The sequence below is a fragment of the Engystomops pustulosus genome, chromosome 7 (genome assembly GCF_040894005.1).
Source record: "Engystomops pustulosus chromosome 7, aEngPut4.maternal, whole genome shotgun sequence".
Classification (NCBI taxonomy): domain Eukaryota; kingdom Metazoa; phylum Chordata; class Amphibia; order Anura; family Leptodactylidae; genus Engystomops; species Engystomops pustulosus.
In genome coordinates, this window is record NC_092417.1 from 143,451,922 (window position 1) to 143,479,264 (window position 27,343).

At 40.2% G+C, this 27,343-nt stretch overlaps 1 protein-coding gene across 6 annotated transcripts in view; it reads left to right on the top strand.

Annotated features, from left to right (window-relative positions):
* SYT8 (synaptotagmin 8) overlaps nucleotides 1–26,325 on the top strand; it is a 52,813-nt gene extending 26,488 nt beyond the window's left edge. For 3 of the 6 annotated variants that reach the window (XM_072118092.1, XM_072118091.1, XM_072118089.1), the window contains exons 2-9: nucleotides 13,449–13,609; nucleotides 14,585–14,748; nucleotides 16,272–16,367; nucleotides 19,709–19,876; nucleotides 20,843–21,010; nucleotides 21,560–21,677; nucleotides 21,999–22,132; nucleotides 23,120–26,324. In XM_072118092.1, the coding sequence (XP_071974193.1) occupies nucleotides 13,495–13,609; nucleotides 14,585–14,748; nucleotides 16,272–16,367; nucleotides 19,709–19,876; nucleotides 20,843–21,010; nucleotides 21,560–21,677; nucleotides 21,999–22,132; nucleotides 23,120–23,353 (1,197 nt within the window). In that variant the 5' untranslated portion in view covers nucleotides 13,449–13,494 and the 3' untranslated portion in view covers nucleotides 23,354–26,324. Of the gene's footprint in view, nucleotides 1–10,593; nucleotides 10,722–13,448; nucleotides 13,610–14,584; nucleotides 14,749–16,271; nucleotides 16,368–19,708; nucleotides 19,877–20,842; nucleotides 21,011–21,559; nucleotides 21,678–21,998; nucleotides 22,133–23,119 lie in introns of those variants that run through there. The other 3 variants (XM_072118087.1, XM_072118088.1, XM_072118090.1) reach the window with 2 other exon arrangements.
* The last annotated feature ends 1,018 nt before the right edge of the window (nucleotides 26,326–27,343 follow it).

Consider the following 27,343-nt stretch of genomic DNA (forward strand, 5'->3'; position numbering starts at 1 on the left):
GCTCTTGTGTCACCCCCTCATCCTCATAGACTAAGCTCTTGTGTCACCCCCTCATCCTCATAGACTGTAAGCTCTTGTGTAACCCCTCATCCTCATAGACTGTAAGCGCTTGTGTCTTCCCTCATCCTCATAGACTGTAAGTCTAAATAAAATAGGGATAAATCTGCCCTCATGCGTTTTGTATTGTTTAGATGCAAAATTAGCAGTGCCAGAAACCCAGAAATTGATATTAAAAAAAAATTGTAGAAAGGGGTATGGTGTTTGCTGTTAGTGGGACTAGAGCAGATGCCGTCAATAATCAAGTTACATTTTTAACCCGTAAAAAGAAAACAAAAGGCAGAGTGACCATAAAACCTTTGATATGACAGAAGCTCTAGAAAGTAACCAGAATAAATCATTTATTAAAAAAAAGGAGGATGTGTCAAACCTGTGCCGCAGCTTCCTGCTCCACCAGCTACATAGTACCTGCAGAGCCTGATTCTCTAGTATTATTACCTTGCTCACTTTTCAGAAGATAGTTGTGTGAGAACCAACACCTTGTCATCCATTTTCAGAAATAAAAATAAAGTGTGTTTTTACTCACCATTTATTCTTAGGACTTTTGCTGAAATTTTTTGACTCTGCATTTATGATCCATTTTCAGAGTACTTCATGTGTCAGCTATGAGGGCATGGACATTCCCATTTTTTCAGCTATAGCTACTAATCTGTGTTAACCCCTTAAGGACGGAGGGTTTTTCGCCTCATTTCTCGCTCTCCAACTTCAAAAATCCATAACTTTTTAATTTTTCCGTGTACAGACCTGTGTGAGGGCTTATTTTGTGCGTAACAAATTTTACTTTCCCGTAATGTTATTTATTTTAACATGCCGTGTACTGCGAAGCTGAAAAAAAATTCCAAACGTGGAAAAATTGAAAAAAAAAACGCACGTGCGTCATGTTCTTGTGGGCTCAGTTTTTACGACTTTCACTCTTCGCTTCAAATAACACGCCTACTTTATTCTTTGGTTCGGTGCGATCGCGGTGATACCAAATTTATATAGGTTTTATTGTGTTTTAATACATTTTCAAAAATAAAACGAATGTGTACAAAAAAGAAAAAAAAAATTTTGCCATCTTCTGACGCTAATAACTTTTTCATACTTTGGTGCACGGAGATGTGTGAGGAGTCATTTTTTGCGAAATGAAGCGACGTTTTCATTGCTACCATTTTGAGGTCTGTGCGACATTTTGATAATTTTTTATTTCATTTTTTATGTTATGTAAAAAGGTGTAAAAGTCGCATTTTGGACATTTGGGCGCCATTTCCCGCCTCGGAGGTCACCGCCGCCTGTAACCGTTTTTATATTTTGATAGATCGGGCATTTTGGGACGCGGCGATACCTAATATGTTTGTGATTTTTACTGTTTATTATATTTTATATCCGTTCTAGGGAAAGGGGGGTGATTTGAACTTTTAATATTTTATTAATTTTTTTTATTTTTTAAACTTTTTTTTTTTCTTTTTTTTTTCACTATCTTTTAGACCATCTAGGGTACATTAACCCTAGATGGTCAGATCGCTGCTACCATATACTGCAATACTTCTGTATTGCAATATATGGCATTTTTGCAGCACATTCACTACAATGAGCCACTGGCTCATTGTAACGAGTCTGCAGCTGCCATGTAGCCTCGTGTCAAGAGAAGACACGAGGCTACCATGGCAACCGATCGCCGCCCCCCGATGACGTTCGGGGGCGTGGCGATCGAAAAAAAGATGGCGGCGCCCACGCGCCGCCGTCTTTTAAACGCCGCTGGCAACTTTGCCGGCGGCAAAGAAGGTGTTAATAGCCGCGATCGGTGCAAGCACTGACCGCGGTTATTAGCGGTGGGGGTTTTGTGCAAAATGCAAAAACCCCCACCTTTGTATGAAGAGGACTCAGCCCGTGAGCCCTCTTCATACATCCCTTATACCTCTGCGCCGTAGAGCTACGGCGCAGAGCGTTAAGGGGTTAAAAGGCTTTTCTCAGTTAATGCTATGGAGGACTTATCATCAAATTGGAGGGGGTCCCCTTGCAGTGAATTAGCATCCGTTCCCAGCCCTAAAAACTGTTGAGGGAATGGAGTTGGACTTCCTAATGTAATCTCTGCTGTTATTCTGGCTCCAGGAGGCTGCCTGTACCAGATGATCAGTGGGGGATACTAGATTGTTTACAGTCTTCTACTTGTCACCTACAGGAGAGATCTGTAAATGTTATTGTTGGTACAGTTCAACTGTGAGCGATAGAATCTAGAAGAAGAAAAAATCTAGAAAATTACATTACATGATTTTTAAATAATTGATTAGCAATTTATTGCATGAAATACATATTTGATCCCATAGAAAAACAAAACAAATTACAGAGGTCAGGTGTTTCCTGTATCTCTTGACTAAGATTTGCCCCAGTCCTCCATACGGATCTTCTCAAGATCTTTTAGGTTTCAAGGCTGTCGCTGGGCAACATTGAGTTTCAGCTCCCTCCAAAGATTTCAGATTGGTTTCAGGTCTGCAGACTGACTCGACCACTCCAGGACCTTGAAATACTTCATACGGAGCTCCTTAGTTGCCATGGCCATGCCATGTTTTGGTCATTGTCATGCCAGACTTTGAACTATCTTCAATGCTCTTACTGAAAGAAGGAGGTTTTTGTCTAAAATCTTGCGGCACATGGCTCCATCCATTATCCCTTCAATATGATGCTGTCGTCCTGTCCCCTTTAAAGAAAATCTACCCCGTAGTATGATGATTCCACCCCCATGCTTCACGTTTGGGACGGTGTTCTTCAAGTTGTACTCTCACTTCATCTTCCTCCAAACCCAGCAAGTGGAGTTGATACTGAAAAGTTCTGCTTTGGTCTCATCTGACCACATGAACTTATCCCATGCCTCTGGATTATCCAGATCGGCAGTGGGGAAATTCAAGTAGGCCTGGACATGTGCTGATATGAGAAGGGGGACCTTGCAACCCCAGCATGATTTTAATCCATGATGGTGTAGTGTGTTACTAATGGTAATGTTTAAGGCTGTGTTCCCAGCTGGTTTCAGTTCATTGACTAGGTCCTTCCTGTGTAGTCCTCACCTTTTTCATAATCAACCTTACTCCATAAGGTGGGATCTTGCATGGAGCCCCAGACTTAGAAAGATTGACTGTCATCTAGTGTTTGTTCCCATTTTCTAATAATTGTGCTATCAGTTGTTCTCCTCACCAAGCTGGTGGCCTATTGTCCTGTAGCCCATCTAAGCCTTGTGCAGTTCTACAATTTTGATCCTTATGTCCTTAGACAGGTCATTGTGGGGAGATTGGAGAGTGATGTGGACACCTATACATCTCCTCCCTCCCCCACTGATGTCAGAGAGCAGAAGGGAGGAGCTGTACAGGACCACAAAGGTGGGGGCTGAGAGCTGGGGAATCTGTACCACAGACAAGTCACATGTTGTTTTTTGAAATGGATCCAAACCAACGCCCAACCCCTAGGACTACACAGATGATTATGTCAGGGTGCAAGGTAAGTTATAAAACACCATAATATTGTAATCCAGGTGTGTAGAGAAAGCAGAAAGGCATATTTGCAGTGCAGCTGTAATGGGCTTCTGTAACCTGTCTTTAGTGAAAATGAGGTCCCTGGTGACAAGTTCCATTTCATTGAACCCTCTTGCGACTTCTTTCTGTAAATTGAGTAACGTAGTCCAGTAAAAAAAGTAATCTCCAAGTAATCAGAGTAGAGATTGACATCCCAGACTGGATTAGTCTGGTTAATATCATGTCCATCTCAGCCACACAAAGATACTGGGAATAGCATTCAAGTGAGTGATCTTTATCATACATGAACCTGGGGTGTAGCTTTCATATACCTATTAGTTATTATCATTATTTACCAGACCGGGTTAATTATCTTTTCTGTTTGAGGTACAAATGATTTACCGTATTTTTTGTACTATAAGGAGCACTGGATTATAAGGCGCACCGTCAATAAATGCTTGCTAAAACATCTAGGTTCATATATAAGATGCACAGGATTATAAGGCGCACCTGATTTTAAGGATGAATGACCAGCAGGTGGCAGACCTGTGCACAGTTCAAGGCAGCTGTTGTCTGTAAGTAGGGTTCCTATATAAGGCGCACTGGACTATAAGGTGGACCTTTGATTTCTGAGAAAATCAAAGGATTTTTTGTGAGCCTTATTGTCCGAAAAATACGGTACTATAAGATTTTATAAGACTATAAGTCTTTATACTATATTACATCTAATACAAGGCCCACTATGATAATCCCAAGAGATTTTATTAATAGTCTGCTGACCTAGTGTTACCTATTGACACTTTTTCTGGTATTCAGAATAATACTGTCTGCAGAAAACCAACAATCGCTGTTATTGACAGTGTGGTAATCCGAATACATAGGAAATACCTTGTCTGGGTACACTAAGCAGAGAAGAATTTAGCTGTACTTGTTATGAGCAGTGATGGTAACATGATAACTTTATAACACTGAAACAAGAGGACTTCTTACACGTCATTGCTAATATGGTCTAACAAATTCTGTATTTTGTGCCAGAAATCTACGTTAGTAATGTTTTCTCAGTGTTTGTGTCCCTTTCTATGAGATTCTGTCAAAAGAATAACATTTTCACATTTTTGGCACCACTGTGGGCATGTTCAAGAAGGACTGAACAATTTTTACTAATTTATACCTTTTTAAAAAATGTTATTTAGAATGATTTTCCTCCAATACCCAGGTGGTATTGAACTTGGAGAAATGCTAATGGTCACATCTTAATTCAACTGAAATGAGACAAAATTATCAGGGAGAAAAGTCCCTTTTCAGCAATGAAGTGCATCCAGGACTATTATCAAGATAATTTAAAATAGAGGTAACATTTTTGTAATTGGACATGGATCGGGAACAATAAATATTCCCTGCCAACTTGAACTCCTTGCCACGCCTGTGGTATTTTCTTTTTAAACACATTTTTTTATTATACATTTTTTTCCAACTTGAAATAGTTCAATAAACAAAAGGACATTAACACAGTGTGCCACATTTACATACCCGTCCCTTTGACGCCGCCTATACGGAATGTCCGACGAGGATTCGGGTCTGCCGCGATTCACTAAGATCGTGCGTCCAATTTCCTGCATGTGTCGCTTTCCCCGCTGAGGTCTGCTGGAGTTCACCTTCTTCTTCCCAGTGCATGTGATGGCTGATCTTGCGACACAATTTGGTTTTTAAATTCTGTGGTTTGTCTGAATCAGTCGGGTTATCCGACGTCCACACCCCCGATATGTGTCGCATGCAAGCCAGCGCCGATGTGCCACAATCCGATCACGTGCGCAAAAACCCGGGGCTATTCCGGGCATATCTGAAAAAAATCGTGAAACCAGACGAAAATGCGGTGTTTGGACCCTTAGTAAATGTGCCCCAGTATCACCGTGCTTCCAGTAACATGCACTAGACTCTTACTGGCTACTAAAGACTTAACCAAACCATTACCCACAAGTTTTCTTGTGAGCCTGTATGGAGCCCGTCCCTTGGGAAATTAGGTATTCTAGGGCAATGATTTACAACCATGGGTTGTGGCCAAAAAACTTAAACGTGAAAAGAAAAAAAACCTCTGTACTTGCCTCTGGGACACCAATTCATCCCAAGGCTCCAGCTTCTTCTCTTCTCAGCTTCCTGGCAGTGTGGGCAAAAATCATGTCTATGCCACGTCATAGCGGATGCGCAAGGTCAGAGCACATAGATCTGCTTCTACCTGCACTGCCAGGTAGCTGAGAAGAGAAGTTATGGGGCCTCCACTGTGGATATTTCTTTGGGGGTGGCTCTGCTGGGGACATTTCATTAATGGGGAAGGGCTCTGCTGTGGACATTTAATTGTGGGGAGCAATGATGCGGACATTGCATTGGGTGGCACTGCTGGGGACATTTCATTGGGGGATTTTGCTGTGGACAGTTCATTAATGAAGGGGTGTCTCTGCTGGGGACATTTCATTTATGGCAGGGTCTCTGCTCTGTTCATTTTATTTATGTGGAAAGGCTGCTGCTTAGACAGTAGTAGTAGTTTCGCCAGCGTCTCTAAATAGTTGATGCCTTTTGACGGCTTAGCACTTATAGTAAGGACCTGTTGTCATTATTGGTTTGAGAAGAACAGTTGTAGCTCAGTTTTCCTCCTCCTGTGGTATTTCCTATTTCTTATTTTGTGTTTCCCTTCCATATTTTTCAATTGACAAAGTTGTATAGCTGAAGCTTTGTATTCTTTTTATAGTGAGGTGAAGAGACCAAATATATTACCAAAAAATGTCAGGCTTTCCATTATGCCTTTATATTTTAGCATTTTAGAGATACTGCAATCAGATTCAGTGATACCTAATGTCTAACGACCATATTGGGTCTGTGAAATCCTGACCGAGCACTATCCATTTTTCACAGACCCAATATGGTCGTTAGACATTAGGTATCACTGAATCCGATTGCAGTATGGCACACGGTGCCTGGGATCATATCAATACTTAAAAAAAAAACATTACCTGGCTCCCTGCCAGCAGTGTGTGGTGAGTCCAGGGAAAGGGACAACTGCAGCCTGTGTGTGTCTGTCTCAGTCTCCTCATGCATTCTTCCTCAATTCTACATCAATGCGCTTGAGAGGGACTGGGGAGAGGGGGAGGGAGCTTTTGTAAGTTGGAGGAAATGAGACTGAGATACAACCACATGGGCTGCTACATTTGCCCAATCCTGGTCCTGGAAATGATTCAGAATGCTGACAAAGGTATTCTTAAAACTAGCACAGTGTAGGCTATTGTAACTTGTTGACAGGTTCCCTTTAAGTCACTGACAAAAGTTTTGTTTATTTTTTTACAATTTTTACATTAGAAATCTAGAATGGCATAACGTGTAGCACAAACTTCGATATCAGTGCCTTCCTTAGGCTACAACTTTTTGTGCCTTTTTCGAGTGTGGAAAGTGGTCACCTGTTTGTGTCCTGTTCTAGCTCGGTGGACATCAGTGGGCGAGCGCCACTCGTCCAAACTTTATCCATAGGAAATGAGTGGTCGCACCACAAATAGGGGCAGGACTAGGACTTGCTCTGTATTGAATAGGGCGTTAAGTACAACTTTTAAATGAGGGTTTTTAGATTGTCCCCGTATGTAGAATTAGGAAGTGATTTGAATTGTAACCAGTTAGGCACTTAGAATAATGTCAGGCTTTTGAAGTGAGGATTATTTTTATTTTTTAAATTTTATATTTCTCCGGCAGTGCAAAATATGTTAATGTTTCAACTGACAGCACTCAGTCTTTATCAAACATATGTAGCTGCCATTTAGGAGTAATAGAGTTAACTGACTAATCTCTGTTTGCTCCATAGAGATGAATGGAGTAGAACAGACATGCGCGGCCATCTGCTCAGTGCGGCGAGGGGTTCGACTGAGACCCCATTAGACCCCTCTTTCTCTTGATCTGTGGAGTTCTCATCACTGAGACCCCCACCAATCTAACTTGTTTTGTGGGAAAAGCCCTTTAAGTCAGAAGGCTGTACAGCGCACAGGAGTAACAGTCTGTGCTCAAGGAGTGCCTTCTTCACTTCAAAGCATTGGAGTACCTGACATAGTCTAAGTGATCATATGGTTTAGGATCCCTTTTCAGAGCACCCACTTCAGACCAGAAGTATGACTTAAAACCAGTTGGTGGGGTCCCAATCACTGATGACAGAATCGGAGTGTAATGGGGATATGGTAAAACATGGTTCTTAATTTATTGATACATTTCTAGAAGGAAAAGCAGAGGAACATCCCAAAAATGTAGCTTCATTGTTGTTTTAGAAGTATTTCAGGAGACGTGACTGGTCCCCTATATGGTAAAATTCTATGACGTATGAAAGTAGTCTGGATTTAGAAAGTAATAAAAAATACTGATAGGAAAAATCAACAATCAACGTTTTATGGCATCTACAGTAATTGGGCAAGAGGTTGATTGTTGTAGCATTTCTGTGTTATCTGAAGGCTCCTAACATTTCCTCTTCTAGTAAGTGCATGTTTTTCCCTCTCAGCTTTCAGTATATAGTAGCCAGTGGTTATCAGGAAGAAGGACGACTTTGGTTGTCACAGGAAAAGTAAACAAAAGCTTTATAGTCCGAATAACAGAAAGGCAAAGGAATGTGTAGAATTCCTGTAAAACCAGCACTGCGGTAGGGTGTGAGAGTTGTAGGGCCGGCTGCTTGTGTCATAAATGAAAGGCAAACACAAAAAAAAAATGTGCAAGGGATGGGAACCTATAAAGTCACCAGTGTGGGCAGTAAAGGAAACACCCTAGGACTTTGTAGGGTGATGTATTAAAGGGGTGTCCCCATCTTATGTAAACAAAGCTCAATCATTGTGTAATGAAAAGCTGAGAATGCAGTATACTATAATATATTCCCTACCACCTTCAAGATGATCCCACTTCACCCAGCTACAGATTTGTCTCAGTGTATCAGTAAAGTCCAGGCAAGATAATGTTTATTGTCGATTTGGCTGGAGTGCCTAAAGCCAGGAGTTCATTTAGCATTTTGGGGGCTCCAAAAGTTTTTGTCTGGGGGCCACCTGAAGAACAGCTCCACTCTGAATTGACCCCTGCTGTGCCATAACTTAAAACTGTATAGGTGTCCTGACGACAATTGTCCTTTATGGGTAAATACAACCCTGCCTAGGGACCACCAGTGACCCAAGCAACCAAACCTGCAGCTAGTTGACTTTTATGAGTTTTAACCTCTTTTTTTTTTTTTTTAGCTGTAACTTTTTTCAATGCTCACATTGCCATAGCCACAGAAGGCATATATTGGGGCTTATTTACTAAGGTCTTGCGACCGCATTTCCGTTGGGTTTTCCGACATTTTCGGGGATCGCACCGGGGATTGTGTCGCGCGTGATCGGATTTTGGCGCAAATTGGGGAGCGGGCCGAAAGATGATGCGACAGATTCGGACAACGCACGGGATTTAACATGTTAAATTGTGTCGCAAGACATGCACTCACATACACCGGGAAGAAGAAGACACATGCAGGATCTCGGGAGCACGATCTTGGTGAATCGTGCAGGAGCGGGTAAGTAAATGTGCCCCAATGTGTTGAATTTTAATATTTTTTAATATAAAGGAATCTGGGGTCCAAAGACATATGGTCAGAAGCAAGTCACTGGTCTCAACAGTTACCTCTATAAATGACAAATCACTGATTCATTTCTCAATCACTACAAAAATGCAAACGGCCTTTCCGGTTTCCGGTTTTGTACAACGTGGTCCAAGCTTAGATCTGAATATATAATCCAATTAGATATTAATTACCTTTCCTGAGGATAGGTCATAAATATTCTTATCCTTTACACAAGAACTAGAGAACTATAGCAGCAAGCTACTTTTTTTTATCCTGCAGCCTCCGCCTGAGTGACGCTTGCGCTTAGAAGACACCATAGACGTCTAGAGGGAGCAGATGCAGCGTATTGCATCTCTCCCCACAGCCCCACCGGGCGCAAATGTTGCTCGGCAGAAAGGAAGGACCCGGTGATGTCACTGTCCATATTAGGACAGTGACATCACTGAGGGAACACCCCATTAGTCGTCAGCATCCAGTCACAGGCTGCTGCCGATGTACACTCCTCCTCTTGCATTCAGATCCCCGGACAACGAGCAACGGATCCCCGTGCAACGGATCCCACTGGGGATACGTCTCTGCAATACGTTGTAAGGACATGTCGGAATCCTTACAAAGTATAACACAGTGGAGAAAACATACACACCCCATTACAATGTTCAGCTTGAGCTGCGAACCCAGGACTGAGCTTAAAGGAAATCCAGGAAGAAGGATTGTAAACCAAGCACACTGACATACTGATGAGTGCCCCCTTTGGCAGGTTCTGCTTTTCTTTTAACTTCTTGTTTTTACAATAAAAAGGTTTCACAAATTATGCAAATGAGCTTCCGGGTCTCCCAGGCTCCAAAGATGTCAATGGAGCTTGGAGTTCCAAAGGCTCATCTGCATAATTTTTAACCTCTTTTTCTTAAAAACAAAGGCATACAAAGCTACAAGAAAAGCATCTTCTGCCAGAGGATGCACACACCAGTATGTAAGTGTGCTTGGTTTACAATTCTTCATCCTGGTGGTAGGTTTCCTTTAACTGTGGTTTGAAAAATATAAGAAATCTTGCTTTATACAGTATTATGCAAAGTATGAGCATAAATAATTTACTCACTATAGACTTTCCGGTTTGGCATTTTGTAAAGGTCCTGTGTCAAAAAGTACATCATGGATATAAATATTTGATTGCTTATGGAAGGGCTCCATGGTGATGATAGTAATCAGGGATCATACAATGGCTGCTTATACTATACATTATGTAGGTGACAGGTAACGTCTATATTATGTGACGGAACAAACCAGATGGAAGAGTGTTGTGAGATGACAATAAACATGCAGGGATTATTTTATGGGCTGCAGGGCAAAAACACTTACTGGTGTCAAATACATATAATACATATGGCAAATGTATGACGAAGGCAGATCCCCTGACATTTTTTTTTACCATGTTTCCGCTTTGTACAGACCCTGCCAGAATTCCTGGCCACCAGACCATAGTGCCCAACTCAAACCTAGCGAAAGGCTTGCTCATCTGAGCCCAGAACTGACTGTTGTGATGGGGCTGAGAAGTTCATTGGGTTCTTGAAAGATTAGTACAAGTGAGTCATCTCTCGAGAACAAAGTAAAGGTTCACTGTAGACATTTACTGGTGTTGAGGTTATAAATGAGTTGTTGCCTTAGTGCTGTTACAGCACAGTATACATTTTGACCGCCCTCTGGTGGCTTCAGACCATGCATAGAAATATGTGAGAAGACAGGACCTTCTCTTCTCTGGGTGGTTTACCATCCATAAAAGAAAGTGATCTGACAGATCATCTACTACCAGATGATTGGTACATGCTCTTAAGTTTGTCTGATACCTGTGGGGCAAATTATTGTGGTACAGCTGGGTCTACTGAAGGATACATGATCATAGGATATGTATTATTTGTTGGGGAGATTATAAGTCTCAATTATTAATAATAATAATAATAATAATAATAAGTCTCCTTATGATCATAATTAAAAGTTAGGATTCCATTTATATAACATTGACCTATTACAAGCCTAAAAATATGAAAGGAATAACTTTAATCAGATTAAACTAGAAGTAGCTGGACCCTAATGTAAAATCTGTACCATGCTCCCCAACAAAAATGTGTTGTCTATAATGCTGATCTCTTAGTAATGGGAAGAGCCCACTGGATACTGCCTTTACATCATCCCCACATGTTATGGACCTTTAAATGCTGTATACATATTAGTATATATTTAAAATTAAAATTGAACTGTGCTATCACTGAATATATTATATAAGAGAGGAATGATAAGACTGAGTTTGAACTACTGTAACAATTTAGTTGTCACTTAAAGGGAGTTGACCAACACTTTTGACCATACAGAGCTGCAACCAATATAAGGCAGCATCCCTGGAGAGATGTGTAACCATGGATTTATACTCCACAACTGTAGCTGGACTTGGATGTCTATGCAGTTCTTTAATCTCTGCATTCAAACCTCTCCCGTACCTCTCCTCTTTGCTGCAATATTTAACCAGATATTTTGGCTCATGTTTTGACTATTATCTGCTCTGCTGATTTTGTACTGCATTAATCCTCTTGGTTCTGACCCGGCTCTGCTGACTCCTCCCCTTTGTGTCTATTGTCTTGTCCTATATTTTGCACTTTGGCACAGGGAGGGAACATCTCCTAGTTGTCCCTTACTGTCTAGGGTATGTGAGGAAATCGGGCAGGGGCAGCTAGGAAGTTGGTTTAGCTTCAGGGCCCATTGTTTCTGTTGGTAGTTCTAGTCTGTTCCAAGAACATGCATTACAACTGTATTGTGGGATCTCACACAGGATTGCACCACAGTCCAGCTACAATCTTGGGATATAAATCAATTTTTACAGTCCTGATGCAGCAACACACAAACATATGGTTACACAGATTTTCAGGGTCAATATGCAACACTGTCTGCAGCTTTGTATTGTCAAAACTCCTGGCAGACTTTCCTTAATGAACTGAATGTCTTCCCACTAAATAATCACGGTGGACCTATATTCAGTGGTCAATAAAAATGAGCAGAGCTGAAGTATAGGACAGAAAAGAGATAAAAACAACTTTCTCCCTGTGTATGGGAATGGAGGTCTGCTGAATTGCACTGAATTCCTGACCTGTTGTCAGACTAAACTTGCTCCTGTTCAACCCGACTAAGAATAATTTTGGATTCCTGCAGTATCATGGCTATATCATAGTATTAAAGGGAACCTGTCATCAGCAATTGTGCTAATAAACCACTACCAGTTTATTGTCAAACAGCATAACACATTCTAGTTTGTTTCTTTCATGGCCCAGTGTGATGACATCATCCAATAAATCAACTTTGAAGTGAGCTGTAAATTTTTTGTATAAAGTCAAGGAGGTGGAGAGTTTAACACTGAAGTCAGGAACTCTGAAAGCCTCCTACTCTGTGATTAACTTCTTGCAATGGACTTCAGGAGATCTGGAAAAGGTCATCAATAAAAGTGAAGGTGGCTTTTTGAGGAAGAGAGATCTTAACTTTAGTGTACAATGTTTGCCTCCTTGACATTATACAACCAGTTTACATCTCACTTCAAAGCTGATTTTCTGGATGATGCCACCATACTGGGTAATGAAACATGATCTGGGAGGTATTTATCTGCTTGGAAACATATTGGTAGTAGCTTATTAGGTCAATTTCTACTGACAGGTTCCCTTTAAAATGCCATTCCAGACAGTCCCCTACTTAAGAACACTTTACTAACAGACGACCCCTAGTTACGGACCTCTGGATTATTGGTAATTTACTGTACTTTAGCCCTAGGTTACAATAATTAGCTGAAAGAGTTATAAAAGGTGTCTGCAGTAAAGCTTTATTGTTAATTCGGGTTCTTATGACAACCCAACATTTTTAAAATCCAGTTGTCACAGATTCAAAAACAAATTCTGGCTGGGGATACAATTATAAAATATACAGTTCCGACTTACATACAAATTCAACTTAAACCTAAAGAATCTTGTCCGTAACCCGGGGACTACCTGTACTGTAGAAAATGCATTGCATTGATACATAATATTATTACGCTTTAAACTATTGGATAAAGTTGGAGTTTGGGAGTGATACACAGTTCCTGCCTTTCATGTAGTCAGGAAGCGACTTCCTTCCTTTAACTTCCAACACGTACTTATTACTTTACAACTTGGACATCACTTGGATAAAACATCTTGCAAGATTGCTGCTGCTCTTGAGTTACTCCGCATGGACTTCTCTTTGCCAGGTGATCTTATTGCACTGCTCTGAAATAACACTGTAATCTTATGTTCCAGGCCGTGTATATTGGAAGGGGAATTTTTCCTCTATCCAATCCTTATAATGGCTAAAAGTACAAATACGACGGCTACTGCCCCTCCAGCTACTGCTACAACTGCTTACTCCACCGGCTCAGCTATTGTCTCCTGGATTGACAGCATTTTAAACCGCATTCCTTGTGAGTATGACACTGCGGAGGGGAGGATATAGCGTCTAAATAACACTTCTACTAAAGTCCTTCTGCGGCAGTATTAATGTTACTAGTCAGTATTAGTGGATTGAGATTTAGAGGGGTTGTGTCTGACATAGTGTTACAAGTGCAGTAAATTTTGTAAAATAAAGATTAAGAAAAAACAATAAAAACCCAAAAGTTACTCACTGGCTTTAGCTATACAGTAGGTCCGGTGGACCCTCAGCATCGCTGAAGAATAGACACTAAAGCAGCAGGGGTGTATTTTGTACTTTTTAAAATATCATTTTTAAATGAAAATTCTAAGAAACCTGAATTAATTTTTTCAGGATTTTTAGGACCCCATCTATATGCAGCTACAAGGAGTATATAAAGCCCAGTTCATACCTGTGTTCTGACATACGTTACGGTATTATCTTCCGTCACTAAAATGATAATAACATAAGACTAATGGATTTGTAAAAAAAATTTCCATTGATGTCAATGGATTTTTAATGATTTTTATTAGTGTCCATTTGCACCACTTCTCTTAGACTTATGTGGACTGAAGATGCAGCACAGTTTTTTCCCTCTCACTTAACGGGAGCCTAATGGAAGCGGTGCAAACCAACACTAACAGAAGCCATTAAAAGTTTATTGAAAACAATGGTTATGTTAACAGATCTGTAAGACTTCTGTTATTGTGGTTTCAGTTTTTGTGTCGCAAGATAATAGCGAAGGTCTGCACTCAGGTGTGAACTGGACCTACGTCTTTTTATGGACAAACCCTTTATTTAAACAACTTTCACTTGGGGTAGCGCTGTAAAGAAGTATCTTACAGTTGAGCCATAAGGCGCCAGTGTCTTGGTGCCCCTGCCCCTTCATGCCCAATAACTGGCATATAAGGAATGATCATTTATTTTGTCATCTTGATGTCTGTTTCTTCCTGTTGTGCATGGTTGATATTTTCTTCATCTCTTCTAGTGCCACGATGGGCCATCTACACGATATTTGCTGTTGGAGCCTTTTTAATCCTTCTGCTAATAATCTGCTGTTGTTGCTGCTGCTGTAAACGGAAGAAAAATAAAAACAAAGAAAAAGAGAAAATCAAGCTTGGGACAATAAAGAACAATCTCACCACAAGCCTGGTAAGGCAAAACATGTGTGTAACATGTAGATAAAAAAAATAGGCAGCACTTTAAATTTTTTATTTGAGAAATAGAAGGGGAATTGCATTCACTAAGGTTTTCCTTTGCTGCCAATTTTTTGGTGGACACCTACTGGCATTACTGTAAATAAAGTCTGTACAGGTGGTCCCCGACTTACAGACGACCCCTAGTTACAGATGGACCACTGACACTTCTGGTGAAGCTCTCTGGATGCTTAGTCCCAGACCGCAATGATCAGCTGTAAGGTGTCTGTAATGAAGCTTTATTGATAATCCTTGGTCACATTACAGCAAAACATTTTGAAAATCCAATTGTCACTGGAACAAAATTTTTTTAGTCTGGATCTACAATGATAAAATATACAGTTCTGACTTACATACAAATTCAACTTAAGAACAAACCCATTAACTTATCTTGTATGTATCTATCCTGTGGACGGCCTGTATATGTTTCCATTTATAAGTTTTATATACATATTGTTAGCATTACAACTGGACGATTGCTTGAAATATTCTTTATATACCCTCACTTGACTATGAGCACCTGCTGTGGGTCTTGCTCTTTATATTACCATAGGCCAGAGCGACATCTTATGTTATGTAATGGCTCGAGCACATGGCAATGTTCTGTGCAAGAACCCACGGACATTTTCCTGTCTTTATAAGGAACCATTTCATAGTTGAGTAAAAGAAAAAAGCCAACATCTTATAGATTGCAAGCTCTTGCGAGCAGTGCCCTCATTCATATTGTTTCATCTGGCAATGTTATTGCTCTGTAATGTCTTATTTTGTCCATATCTGTATCCCATCCTCTGTTAAGTGCTGCAGAATATGTTGGTGCTATATAAATATAGATTTAGGCTAGATTCACACTGCCGTTGCAATGGCAGCGCACGGGGAGAGGAGGAGTCGAGCGCAGCACGGCACCATACTACAGAGAAAGATAGGACATGTCCTATCTTTTTCCGGGGTACGGAGCGGTACGGTGCCGCACGTGTGTTGCACCGTACCGCTCCCGTTGGGCGCCGTGCGCCCATTGCTGTCTATGGGGGACGTATATCGGCCGTATATACGTCGGCCATATATACGTCCCCCCTTGCGGCAGTGTGAATGTAGCCTTTTACATTATTTAACCTGATTTTCACATAGATGTAATGTCAGCCAATACATTTCCAGACCAGGTAATATCATCCCATGAATGGGAATCACAATTTGGAGCTGAACCACATGAGTTCACAATATGATTTTGTGTATGATTCCAGAGGAGGTGGAAGGTGCAGTCACCCCTGTGCACTCAGTAGGTGCAAAAACGTTACGGTTTTGTAACAGAGAAACTGTGTTTATGGAAGAACAGACTAGAGTTGTCAGCTTTATCCATAGTGTAAATGTGGGTGTCACAATAGTTTAAGGTCAGAAATAACCTTTCTCAGCATTTTGTCCTGCACACAGAAAGCTATAAAGAAATATGTGTTAATTATGTAATCTTATCTCGTCACATCCTAGGTACAGCCAGATATAGAAGGACTACAAAAATCACAGGAAAATGACTATCGTGGGCGACTGCAATATTCTGTGGAGTATAACTATCAAAGAGAAGAGGTACAATAGTTGAGACTTATAATAATGTATCCAAATGCTCTATGCGCTTGGGGGTGAGACCGCTATGGGGGGAGTGCATAAATTAAAATACGAGATTCCGTAAGGCCTTTAAAGAAAATATAGCCTTTAAAATACATCCTGGACTTTTTATATAAACCTCCATATCTTCAAACTACGCCGCCAGTGATTCACTGCGGGTCACAGACTTTCAGGAGCTCATTTCGCCCGCTCATGCACTTTTATATCTGCATGAACATTTTCGTTTTCAGTTTGAGGCGTCACGTGATTACCCTTCAATATTTTTGAGGCACTCGGGTGACTTAGTGCCCCAAGGTAACTAAGGTAACTTTTATACTCTATATTTCTGCAATTGAGGCATATAGAGTTATAATAAAAGAAGTCCTGAGGAACGATATTGCTCAGGAACTTTTTATTAGGACACATGTACCATCACTAAACTGATGGTAGATATCCTTTAATGAAGGTAATTTGCAGTAGATGCATTTCCTGGGTGATAAATGCTCTGATTCTATTAATGCCTAGACAGATGGGATGAATAAGGGTTTGAGGGGAACCATGTGTATTTTGAAGAACCATTCAATATAACAAACTATGTTTAAAGTCTCCTTTTGTGACTCTATTCCTGACCCCCTCCATCTTACATTCACATGTAAAAATGTGTATTAAATATGTCTAGGTTGTGAAGTTGGCTGTATTACATACTTCCATTGAACTCTATTGAGTGGAAAGAAGGGGCTGGGTGAAAGGGAAGCAAAGATTGGGTTCTTCAAATAAATACCGTATGTACTCGTGTATAAGCCGAGTTTTTCAGCACAAAAAATGTGCTGAAAAAACTCAACTCGGCTTATACACGAGTCAATTAAAAAATTAAAAACGTAGTACTCACCCTCGGTGTCCGGATTGTTAGTGCGGGTCCCGATCTTCGGCGCGAGGCTCCCGATCTTCGGCGCGGTTCCAGCCGGCTCCTCTTCTGTCTTCTTTCTTCTCTCTTCTTTCTTCTCTAAACGGCAGAGTCGCGTCCATGCGATCTGCCGGCAGGTGCACACTATGATGCGGCGGAGTCGCCACTGATGACATCATCTATGTAGTTATGTAGTATAAAATGCATACAGCATGCCACCATGTAGTATAAAATGCATACAGCGTACCCTCATGTAGTATAAAATGCATAAAGAATGCCACCATGTAGTATAAAATGCATACAACGTACCCTCATGTAGTATAAAATGCATACAGTGTGCCGCCATGTAGTATAAAGTGCATTCAGCGTGCCGCCATGTAGTATATAATACATACAGCATGCCGCCATATAGTATAAAATACATACAGCATGCCGCCATAAAGTATAAAATGTATACAACATACCACCATGTAGTATAAAATGCATACAGCATACCGCCATGTAGTATAAAATGCATACAGTATGCTGCTATGTAGTATAAAATACATACAGCATGCCACCATGTAGTATAAAATACATACAGCATGCCACCATGTAGTATAAAATACATACAGTGTGCAGCCATGTAGTGGCGTATATACTCGAGTATAAGCCAACTGGTAAAACCTATTGACTCGAGTATAAGCCGAGGGTGTAGTATACAGCCAGCCAGCCCCCGTGTAGTATACAGCCAGCCAGCCCCCTGTAATATACAGCCATCCAACAACCCTGTAGTATACAGCCAGCCCCCATGTAGTATACAGCCAGCCCCCATGTAGTATACAGCCAGCCCCCATGTATTATACAGCCAGCTCCCATGTAGTATACAGCCAGCCCCAAGTAGTATACAGCGAGCCCCCACTATGTTAAGCACATTAAAAAAACCCGTAATACTCACCCTCTGGTGCCCGGATCCCCGGCGGCTCCCGATCCACGGCGGCTTCTGTCCATGCGATCTCCCCGCCGGCGCACAATATGATGCGGCAACACCGCCACATCATAGTGTGCGCTCGCCAGCAGATCACATGGACGCGACTCTGCCGGCTAGAGAAGAGAAAAGAGGAGCCGTCAGGAACCACGCCAAAGATCGGGACCCGTGCCAACGATCCGGACACCGGAGGGTGAGTATTACGTTTTTTATTTTTTTATGAGCTTGGCAGGGCTGTATACTACATGGGGGCTGGCTGTATACTACATGGGGGCTGGCTGTATACTACATGGGGGCTGGCTGTATACTACATGGGGGCTGGCTAGCTGTATACTACATGGGGGCTGGCTAGCTGTATACTACATGGGGGCTGGCTAGCTGTATACTACATGGGGGCTGGCTAGCTGTTTACTACACCCTCGGCTTATACTCGATTCAATAGGTTTTCCCAGTTTTTGTTGGTAAAGTTAGGTGTCCCGGCTTATACTCGAGTATATACGGTATTAAGGTTCAGTCTCATATGAATGCTTTATTCGCACCAGTTCTTTTGACTAAGGAGCAGAGCATCCTAGTGTTTTTTATCTACAGTCTCTAAAACTAAAAAATGCAGGATCCAAGTTATGTATTGGCCAGAAATAGTGTTGTTCCCCATGTACAAAGAATTAAGCCTATCCTGAAATGTCATCTTAGGTGGGCGGGCATACGTCTGCTATGATGGAGAGGAGGAGGGGCGACCTCTCCATTGCAATGGGGCCAGGGGCCCCATCATCTAACCTGACACATCAAAGATTGGATGATGATTATACATAAAATGCTGCACATTGTACAGCATACTATATGTTATATACATAGTATGCTGTACAATGTGCAGTATTATATGTATAAAATGGTGCACATCATCCAATCTTTAGTGTGGACCCCATAGCAGCTGCAATGGCTGCTACCAGTATAGTTACGCCCCTGGCTATCCAATATCATTATCATATTGTTGGGGGTTCAACTCCCAGCAACAGGGAGTGGAAGAGGAAGGAGAGGGTGGAGAGGCTTATCTGTGAGAGGGTCAGGTGTTGTACCCCTGGCAATCTGATATTGAGGACCTCTTATATGACAATGTTTTCAGTATTTTTAGAACTGAAAACCCCTTTGACTCCGTGGGAAAATACCTTTAAAATTCTCAATAGATAAAATATTCTTGGTATCTAAAATATATGTTCCCATGCGAAGAACTTCCTTCTTCCTGGAACAAATTTACTGTAGACATTCAAGTCTCAGTAGTCATTATCTACACAAGCATTGTTTATGCTTTATATGGCTTTCAAGTAGTCCGAATACATACCGATTTGTATGCAGCACTGGTTTGGAAATGGAGAGGTAGAATATTTTACAAATTTAAAATGAGTTACACATTTCAGCATTGTTGGATATTGTCACATGGTTACCTTTGCATTACAGATGACTGTGCAAGTGAAGCAAGCCGCTAGTCTGAAGGCTATGGACAGTGGAGGAACATCAGATCCATATGTCATAGTCTTCCTCACCAATGATAGCCGCAAGAAACATGAGACCAAGGTATACCGCAAGACACTGAACCCAACTTTTAATGAATCCTTCACCTTCAAGGTATGTGCACACAAGAATTAAGGTAATGGCTGGATGATGAATATTATTTAGTTACTGTGACAAATTTAGGAGATGTAAATGTGAGTTCTTTGTCTGATCCTGCTAAAATCCTTTTATCCGTGTTTGCTATAACCCTGGGTGAATTCTACCACTGAACCATCAATGGATGGAACTATAACCCCGCACACCCCATGCACCCTTCATTGTTCCGCATCACCCTGTACCCCACCTATGTATATAATGAATCTGTATATGAGTCATTTTCCATCTGGAAACAGATAGGCCTCAAGCTTATATTTCTTTGAACTATATTCAGACTGATAGATATTTGATTCCTCCTCATTATTCATTTATTGAGTTATAATAACCAAGCCAGACTACAGCAGGAGAAATGACAACCCACACGCATCTCATATTGAAGTTTACCAGCAGTTTTGACCACACAAAGCTACAGAGAGTTTTAAGCAGCATTGTTGTAATCATACCCTTGTGTGTTTTGTTAAAAGCAGCAGGGCTGAATTTATATTCCAGAAGTGTAGCTAGACTTGGCTCACTGGGGGGAGTCTCCTCACACTCATCTTTTTTTTTATTTTTTTTACCTATAAATTTAAAGGGCTTCCCAATGCCTCCCCTCAACTGTATTAGCTGACTACAAGCCTGATACTGCTTTTGCTAAGAGCATTGGGGTGGGGATGTGCAGTGAGTAAGTCCAACTATAATCCTGGAATATGAATGCATTTTTCACAGTCTTGCTGCTACTTACAACTCAAACAATAGCAGCTATTGAACACCGGCTGTAGCTTTATATGATCAAAACTGTAGGTAGACTCTCCTTAATGGCCTGTTCATGGGTCTGATATTCCCTTTATTTTACAAATCACCTTTTCTAAACTTGTTGAGAAAGTAAATGCAACCTATGTTCCAAATACTGGTACAGATCTGTCATTGATGTGTTCTATGTCCCAGCTCCTAAAGTCAGAAGTGGAGGACACGTCGGCTGTGATGCAGGTCTATGACTTTAACCGTTTCTCGAAGCATGATGTCATTGGGGAGGTGAGGCTTCAGCTGCGGGACATAAATCTACAGCACGTTATTGAGGAGTGGAAAGAGCTGAGTGCTGCATCAAACACGGAGGTAAGAAAGCAGATATGCCAAAAGTATCAAGACCGACAAATATAGCTAACAGCAGTGGCAGTAATATGGCTGCAGAGTCTATATGTGCAGTAAGGCCCCTATGTCTATAGGTGGAGCCTTTAGTGTATAAGCTGTAGGAGATCATTGGTAAGATGACCACCTGGGGGAAATTTATCATTTATCATTGCACTGAAATAATTGCAAATTCATGCTCACTGCAAGACTTTGTGATTATTATCGTGACTATGCCACTCCATGCTATATGGGCACAGAGGGACGTGGTCACTGGCGGAGTGGGCGGGCATGGGCCGATCCTGCCCCGTGCAAACTTTAATTGGCAAGTTTTTAAGCAAAACTATGCCAGGTTGGACCTGGCATAGTTTAGCCTGGCAGCCGCAAGGCTCAACGGATACATCAGTAGCAGGACAAGGGGGCGTGGCCTTTCTCAAACGCCAGATGCTGGCATATAACAAATTACCCACAACGTGTACATACCCTGATCTTGGAACTACGTGACAGCTGGTATATGTTATTCACATGTCTTCACAGTATGAAAGGCTGGGAGAAATTTGCTTCTCATTAAAATACATCCCCGTGACTTCAAAACTAATAGTTGTCATCCTTGAGGCAAGAAAACTAAAGAAAATGGACAATGATGGGTTATCAGGTATGGTTGAATCTATTCACACATATGTTGACAGATCTGGCAGCAATAGGTTTTTTTTTGCACATTTGCGTTTATTAGTTTTTTACAGGTATTTTTACAATATAAACAGTCATGGGCAAACAATTTCATCCTAAACAAGAACATACATAAACAAATATCGGCAGCGATAGTTTTTGATGAATATTGATGAATTCCATTTACCTATAATGGGTTCTGTCAGATTTCTAAATTTTTACTTTTATTCTTGGATGGTGTTTTAATCCAAAATAAATCAATTATAATTGTAAAATGATATCAACTAATAGCACCTTATCCTTATAGACCCATATGTGAAGGTACAGCTTGCTCTGAATAAGAAGAAGTGGAAGCGAAAGAAGACGGCAGTGAAGAAAAACACGCTGAACCCTTACTTTAATGAAGAGTTTACCTTTGATGTGACTCTGGAGCAGATTCAGGTCGGTCAGATTTCAAATCCATATTTTATTATAATGTGAGACAATATAGAGGTACTATGTAAGAGTTCACATTTGCCATCTATGGACCCCATTATACTCAATAGGGTCGTTTGGGCAGCAGAGGTCTGCTTTAATGTATACATCAGGCCTTTGGACTTTCAGATGGAGGCTTCTGCACAGTATATGTGGCATTCTGCTGGAAGCACAGGATAGGAAGACAAACTGTGTCTTTGTATCCTGCTCCCCCTGCTGAGTCGTGCATACGTTCAGGGGAGCCCATTATAGGCTATTGCGGGCGGATACAAAGTATTGCATCCATCCCCGGCCGCCTCTGAAAGAGTCCACAGTGATGTAACTGTCCATGTAAGGGGCCTTAGGCCCCTGAAAGAAATGAAACCGGGCTAGGCATTTTGGGCTAAAATTTGAAAATATATGTTTAAATTGTGATTTTTTTTGTTTGAAAAAAAAAAAAAAATTTTTATATATATATATATATATATATATATATATATATATATATATATATATATATATATATATAAATTTTTTATTTTTCTTTATATATATATATATATATATATATATATATATATATATATATTTTTTTTTTTTTTTTTTAAACCAAAAAAAAATTTACAATTTAAATGTTAATTTTCTTTTGTATGACCCCATCTATGCTTCTCTACATTGACAAGTTTTCTATGTTGCCCCCACTTATTTTTTATGCCCCCCCTTCTCTCTACACCTCTTTCCCAATATCTCTCTGTTTCTTGCCTATTGTTCTCTGTGCTCCCATATCACTTTCTAACCAATAATAACTTCTCTATTCCCCTAATCTTTCCATGTTGCTCTCTGGTTCTTTAAAATTTGTGCTTCGGAGAAGAATCTCACTCTTTCTCCTCTGCAAACTAATCATGGATGAAATTTATTTGATTAATCCCGAATGTGAACATTGCCTAACTTTAAGTTTCTCTTCTGTTATTTCAGAATGTGGATCTTATTATCTCTGTGTGGGACCATGACAAAGTCAATAAGAATGAACAGATTGGAAAATTATTTCTAGGATGTCGATCTTCAGGAAATGCTTTGAGACACTGGTCAGACATGCTTGCACACCCACGAAGACCAATAGCCCAGTGGCATAATCTGCAGTCAGCCGAAGAAATTGATAAGACCCTTGCCTTGAAATCTCATATAAAATTCCCTCGACCCAACAGATAGCACAGGTCCAATATTGGAATTTCTGAGTCTCAAGATTTACCAATGGCTTAGAGAATGGGAGTTTCCTTATACTTGTGACTTATATAATGGTCATTCGATATTTTCACACAGAGTATCATCTGACATATATGTAAACTCATAAATTATATCTATGAATCTATTAAATACATACATATACACATACAAACGAGGTTTACAGGCTCCTGAGCCAAATAGAAGAAAGACCCTTCATACACTAAAAATGTGTCCTGGTCTTAAAGTAATAGAAAGTGAGAGGCCTTCTGTAAGCTTAACGGAAACCTACCATCAGGGATCTACCTAATAAGGTAGATCTGATGGTAGGTCCTGACTAGTGTAAGAGGTTAGCAGAAGCTGAAAAAACTATTATTTTATTTATGCAAATTATCGTCCGCAGCTACTTGGGCTTGAAGTAGCCTATGTGTAAGGCAGGAACAAAGGCGACTGCACAACCAAGTAGCCGCGGCTCTGCAGAACTCCGGCTTCAATAGTGCAGAAGTAAAGAAAGGAGCAGGGCAAGGACTCGCTGGTAGGTGGGACCTGCTGTAGCTACTGGGGTGTGGAGTAGCCTTTATTCCTGCTGCACAAAGAGGCCACACTACGCCCAAGTAGCCGTGGCCGATAGTTCGCATAAATAAAAGATACATTTTATTTTTCTCACCTTGTGCTCAACTCTTAGATTAGCCAGGGCCTGTATGGGGATAAATCAGATAGTAGCAACCTACCATTGGATCTACATTATCAGGTAGATCCCTGATGGTACTTAATCTTTAACTCACAATTAAATTTCTTCATAGTAATCTAAGATACATGAGTAGCTCCCAAAGAACAACAAGAAAAGTGAAAATTTTAAGGATCATTGACAATAAATTGATTAAAAAATGTCCCATGAAATTTAATCCATGGGGAAAGTTTAAACATTTTCACTACAGCACCTCCATAGAGAATATAAAGAATTACACATTGCCGATAGTTACTAGTAGGGTTAGGGAAGGCTAAGACTTCTGAGGTGATTGAGAGCAGAACGCATTTTGTAGTCACTGTTCACACTGGATATTGTATAGCATTATCTGATATAGTTTGAAAAGTTTTTTTCTAATTGGACCACACTAAGAAAAAAACACAAAAAACACACAGCTCTATTAGTAACATTCTCAAAAAAATCCTGTTCACCTTAACCACTGAAAAATAAAGGTTCAGTGGCTCATAATAACATAGTATGAAGCTCCTTTCATGATGATAAGCAATGAAACCTCGACAGTATGCATTAATAATGCAATAATATTAACACTGAATTAGACCCTCAGAAAGCCAATCTACAAGGATACATCATCCGATTTCCAAACACACAATGACCAACATATGGAGGGACTTGTACTGAATAAACTCTGTCAGTAAACCAGTGCTGTCGTCTGCTCTTCTTTGACGCAGATTTCTGCTGTGATGAGGCTTTCTTTGGTGTGAAGTATTATAATAATCCATTACAGTCCAGGTGACCAGACAGGACGCCTCCTGCAATACTATTGTAGATATCCAGACTCTTTCCAGTGGAACTTGTTTTATCAAATATATTGTATGTGCCTATATATATCACATGTAAATGTCAGATTCTTTCTTCTTCTTCATTTTTGAAATAGTCATACAAAAGTCCAGGGACATATTAGGTCCAAAATCAATATGTAATAGCAGAAATAACAGATAAGGAAAGGATACCGAGATACCATTTAAGCAGAATACAGTACAATGTAGTATGAAGAGTATTGGACCAACAAAATGCAAAATGCAGACTGAAGGCAAGTCGAGAGGTTGGTTGTAAAGAATCCTAATCAGAGTAGCGTGCAGCATGGGATGCATCCTAAGGAGACCAAATAGAATCAAATAGCTCCATCCTTTTTTTTTTTTTAAATCAACAATAAACTTTATTTAAAAGGAATTTTGGAGACATGATTTGTGCAACAGGCAAAAATTTGGTCACGCAGGACCTTGAAAAAAGTGTGCCTGAAAAGTCATCTCCATGGTGATGCACAAAATAACTTTATCTTGCTGCCGTGAGATGTTTCATAGTCCTTTTATCCTTAATACGAGAATAAAGATCCATGGATGAGGGTGGGGCCGAGCGGTGCGAGACATTAAGCAGCTGTCAATATATGTAAAAAGAGCACTTTAAAAGTGCTAAGCAGTACATTCAGTATGTAAATAACTGGATCTAGGGGAGTATCAATTCTCAAGAGGTCGCGAGCTAGTCTCCTTACCGTATCCCAGTATGACCTCAAAACGGGATAGGTCCAGAATGACGAGCTTCCCACTATCCTACATCGCCAACAGATTTCAGGAATTGCTGGATTGAATTTATGGAGTAATTCTTCTTGGATAGTATTTAAAGCACTGAAGTCTCACTTTATAGACATTTGGATACAGACTTTCAAACACACTTATACTGTTATAGCTCCAAATGCTTTCAATACTTCTATAAACTAAATAGTTAAAACTGAATAAATGGAATTTTATCTGAATTTTTTTTTCCAACTTTACCCAAGAAGTTAAACTAATATAAGACATTCTGCATTTTTTCATGCATATTTCATATATATTCTGCAATTTTGTGGAGGATTTCTACAGTGGTATATTTCTGTATGTTGTTATTACCCAATCTGCTATTTTCCATTCATTTTATAATTAACTGTGACCGATTTAACTTGCTCATATGACACATGACATCATGGTATACTGTTTCATGTCACAACACCAGTTTGATTATTGGAATACTGTCGTGATCTTGTCATTATTATAGAGTATAATTATTTCTAGATTTTTTATGTTGATGCCATGTGTATTCATTACATATATGTTCATATATATTTATACTCCATTGATGACCAGTAAAAGAAGATATATTGCTGTTGTCCAATCTGTTATAGCTTTAATTGTTAATACCCCTAAAAGATAATAGTATTTATAGATAAATTTACTTTAAAGGGTTTTTTGAAATTTAAAAAAAAACAAAAAAAAACGGAGACTGCAATGCTCTTATATCATTGTCACCTCAGTTCTAGCCAACCAAACTTTCAAACATAGTATAGTGGTTATGCTCGATATTGCAGCTCAACCTTATTCACCTTAAAAGGTGTTGTACCAACTTTGCAAGTTGGAAAAAGATGAAAAGATTCTCCAGCTCACCCAATGGTTCCTGATTCTATTCTTACCCTGTTGTCTACAAGTCACAATCCAAAGCCAGTGGATGATGTATTAGTGTCAAACAAAGAGGTATTCTTTATTGCAATGTAAAAATGCTTCTATTTTGAATGAGAAAAAAATGCCCAAATAGGCGCATTACCGAACAGTTTCTCAAGGATGGCCACTGGCCATTCCCATGGGACACAGGACGGACACTGCTCTGCAGAGAGAAAAGTAAACTTTCATCTATCGGAAAAAGACAGTTTTTTAATAAAAACTCTTTGGCAATGTGCACACTATTCTCTGTGTTGACATAGGGGAGACAGAAAAAGGGGCTCCTGATGAAATTGTTTACACAACCCGTTTGTAGCGTCATCAAATACCATAGCGCATTACAAATCATAGTGAACATATACAAATATAATGTTACATTACAGAGTACAAACAGTCATACAGAACAATAGTTTGACGTCTGGGCTTCAGAGCTTAAAAGGAATAGGTGTTGAGCTAATCCATTTTTTTTAAATCTCTGCTCCTGATGAAAGGTTCCCCTTAACAGGACTGAGATGTAAGCAGTCCATCAATGAATATTCATTCACATAGAAAACAAGAGCGGCACCATCCTTTTCTTCTTGTCGCATTGTAATGACTGGTGCAGGCTAAGGTGAAAAAGAATAATCTTGGGGTGCTCAATAGCCAGAGAAAACTCACGTGCGGCGCAAAACGTCTTTTTGCCCATCATCCCCTGCCTCCATATCCCTCCAGTTAAATATATTTTAATGGAACGGTAATAAACAG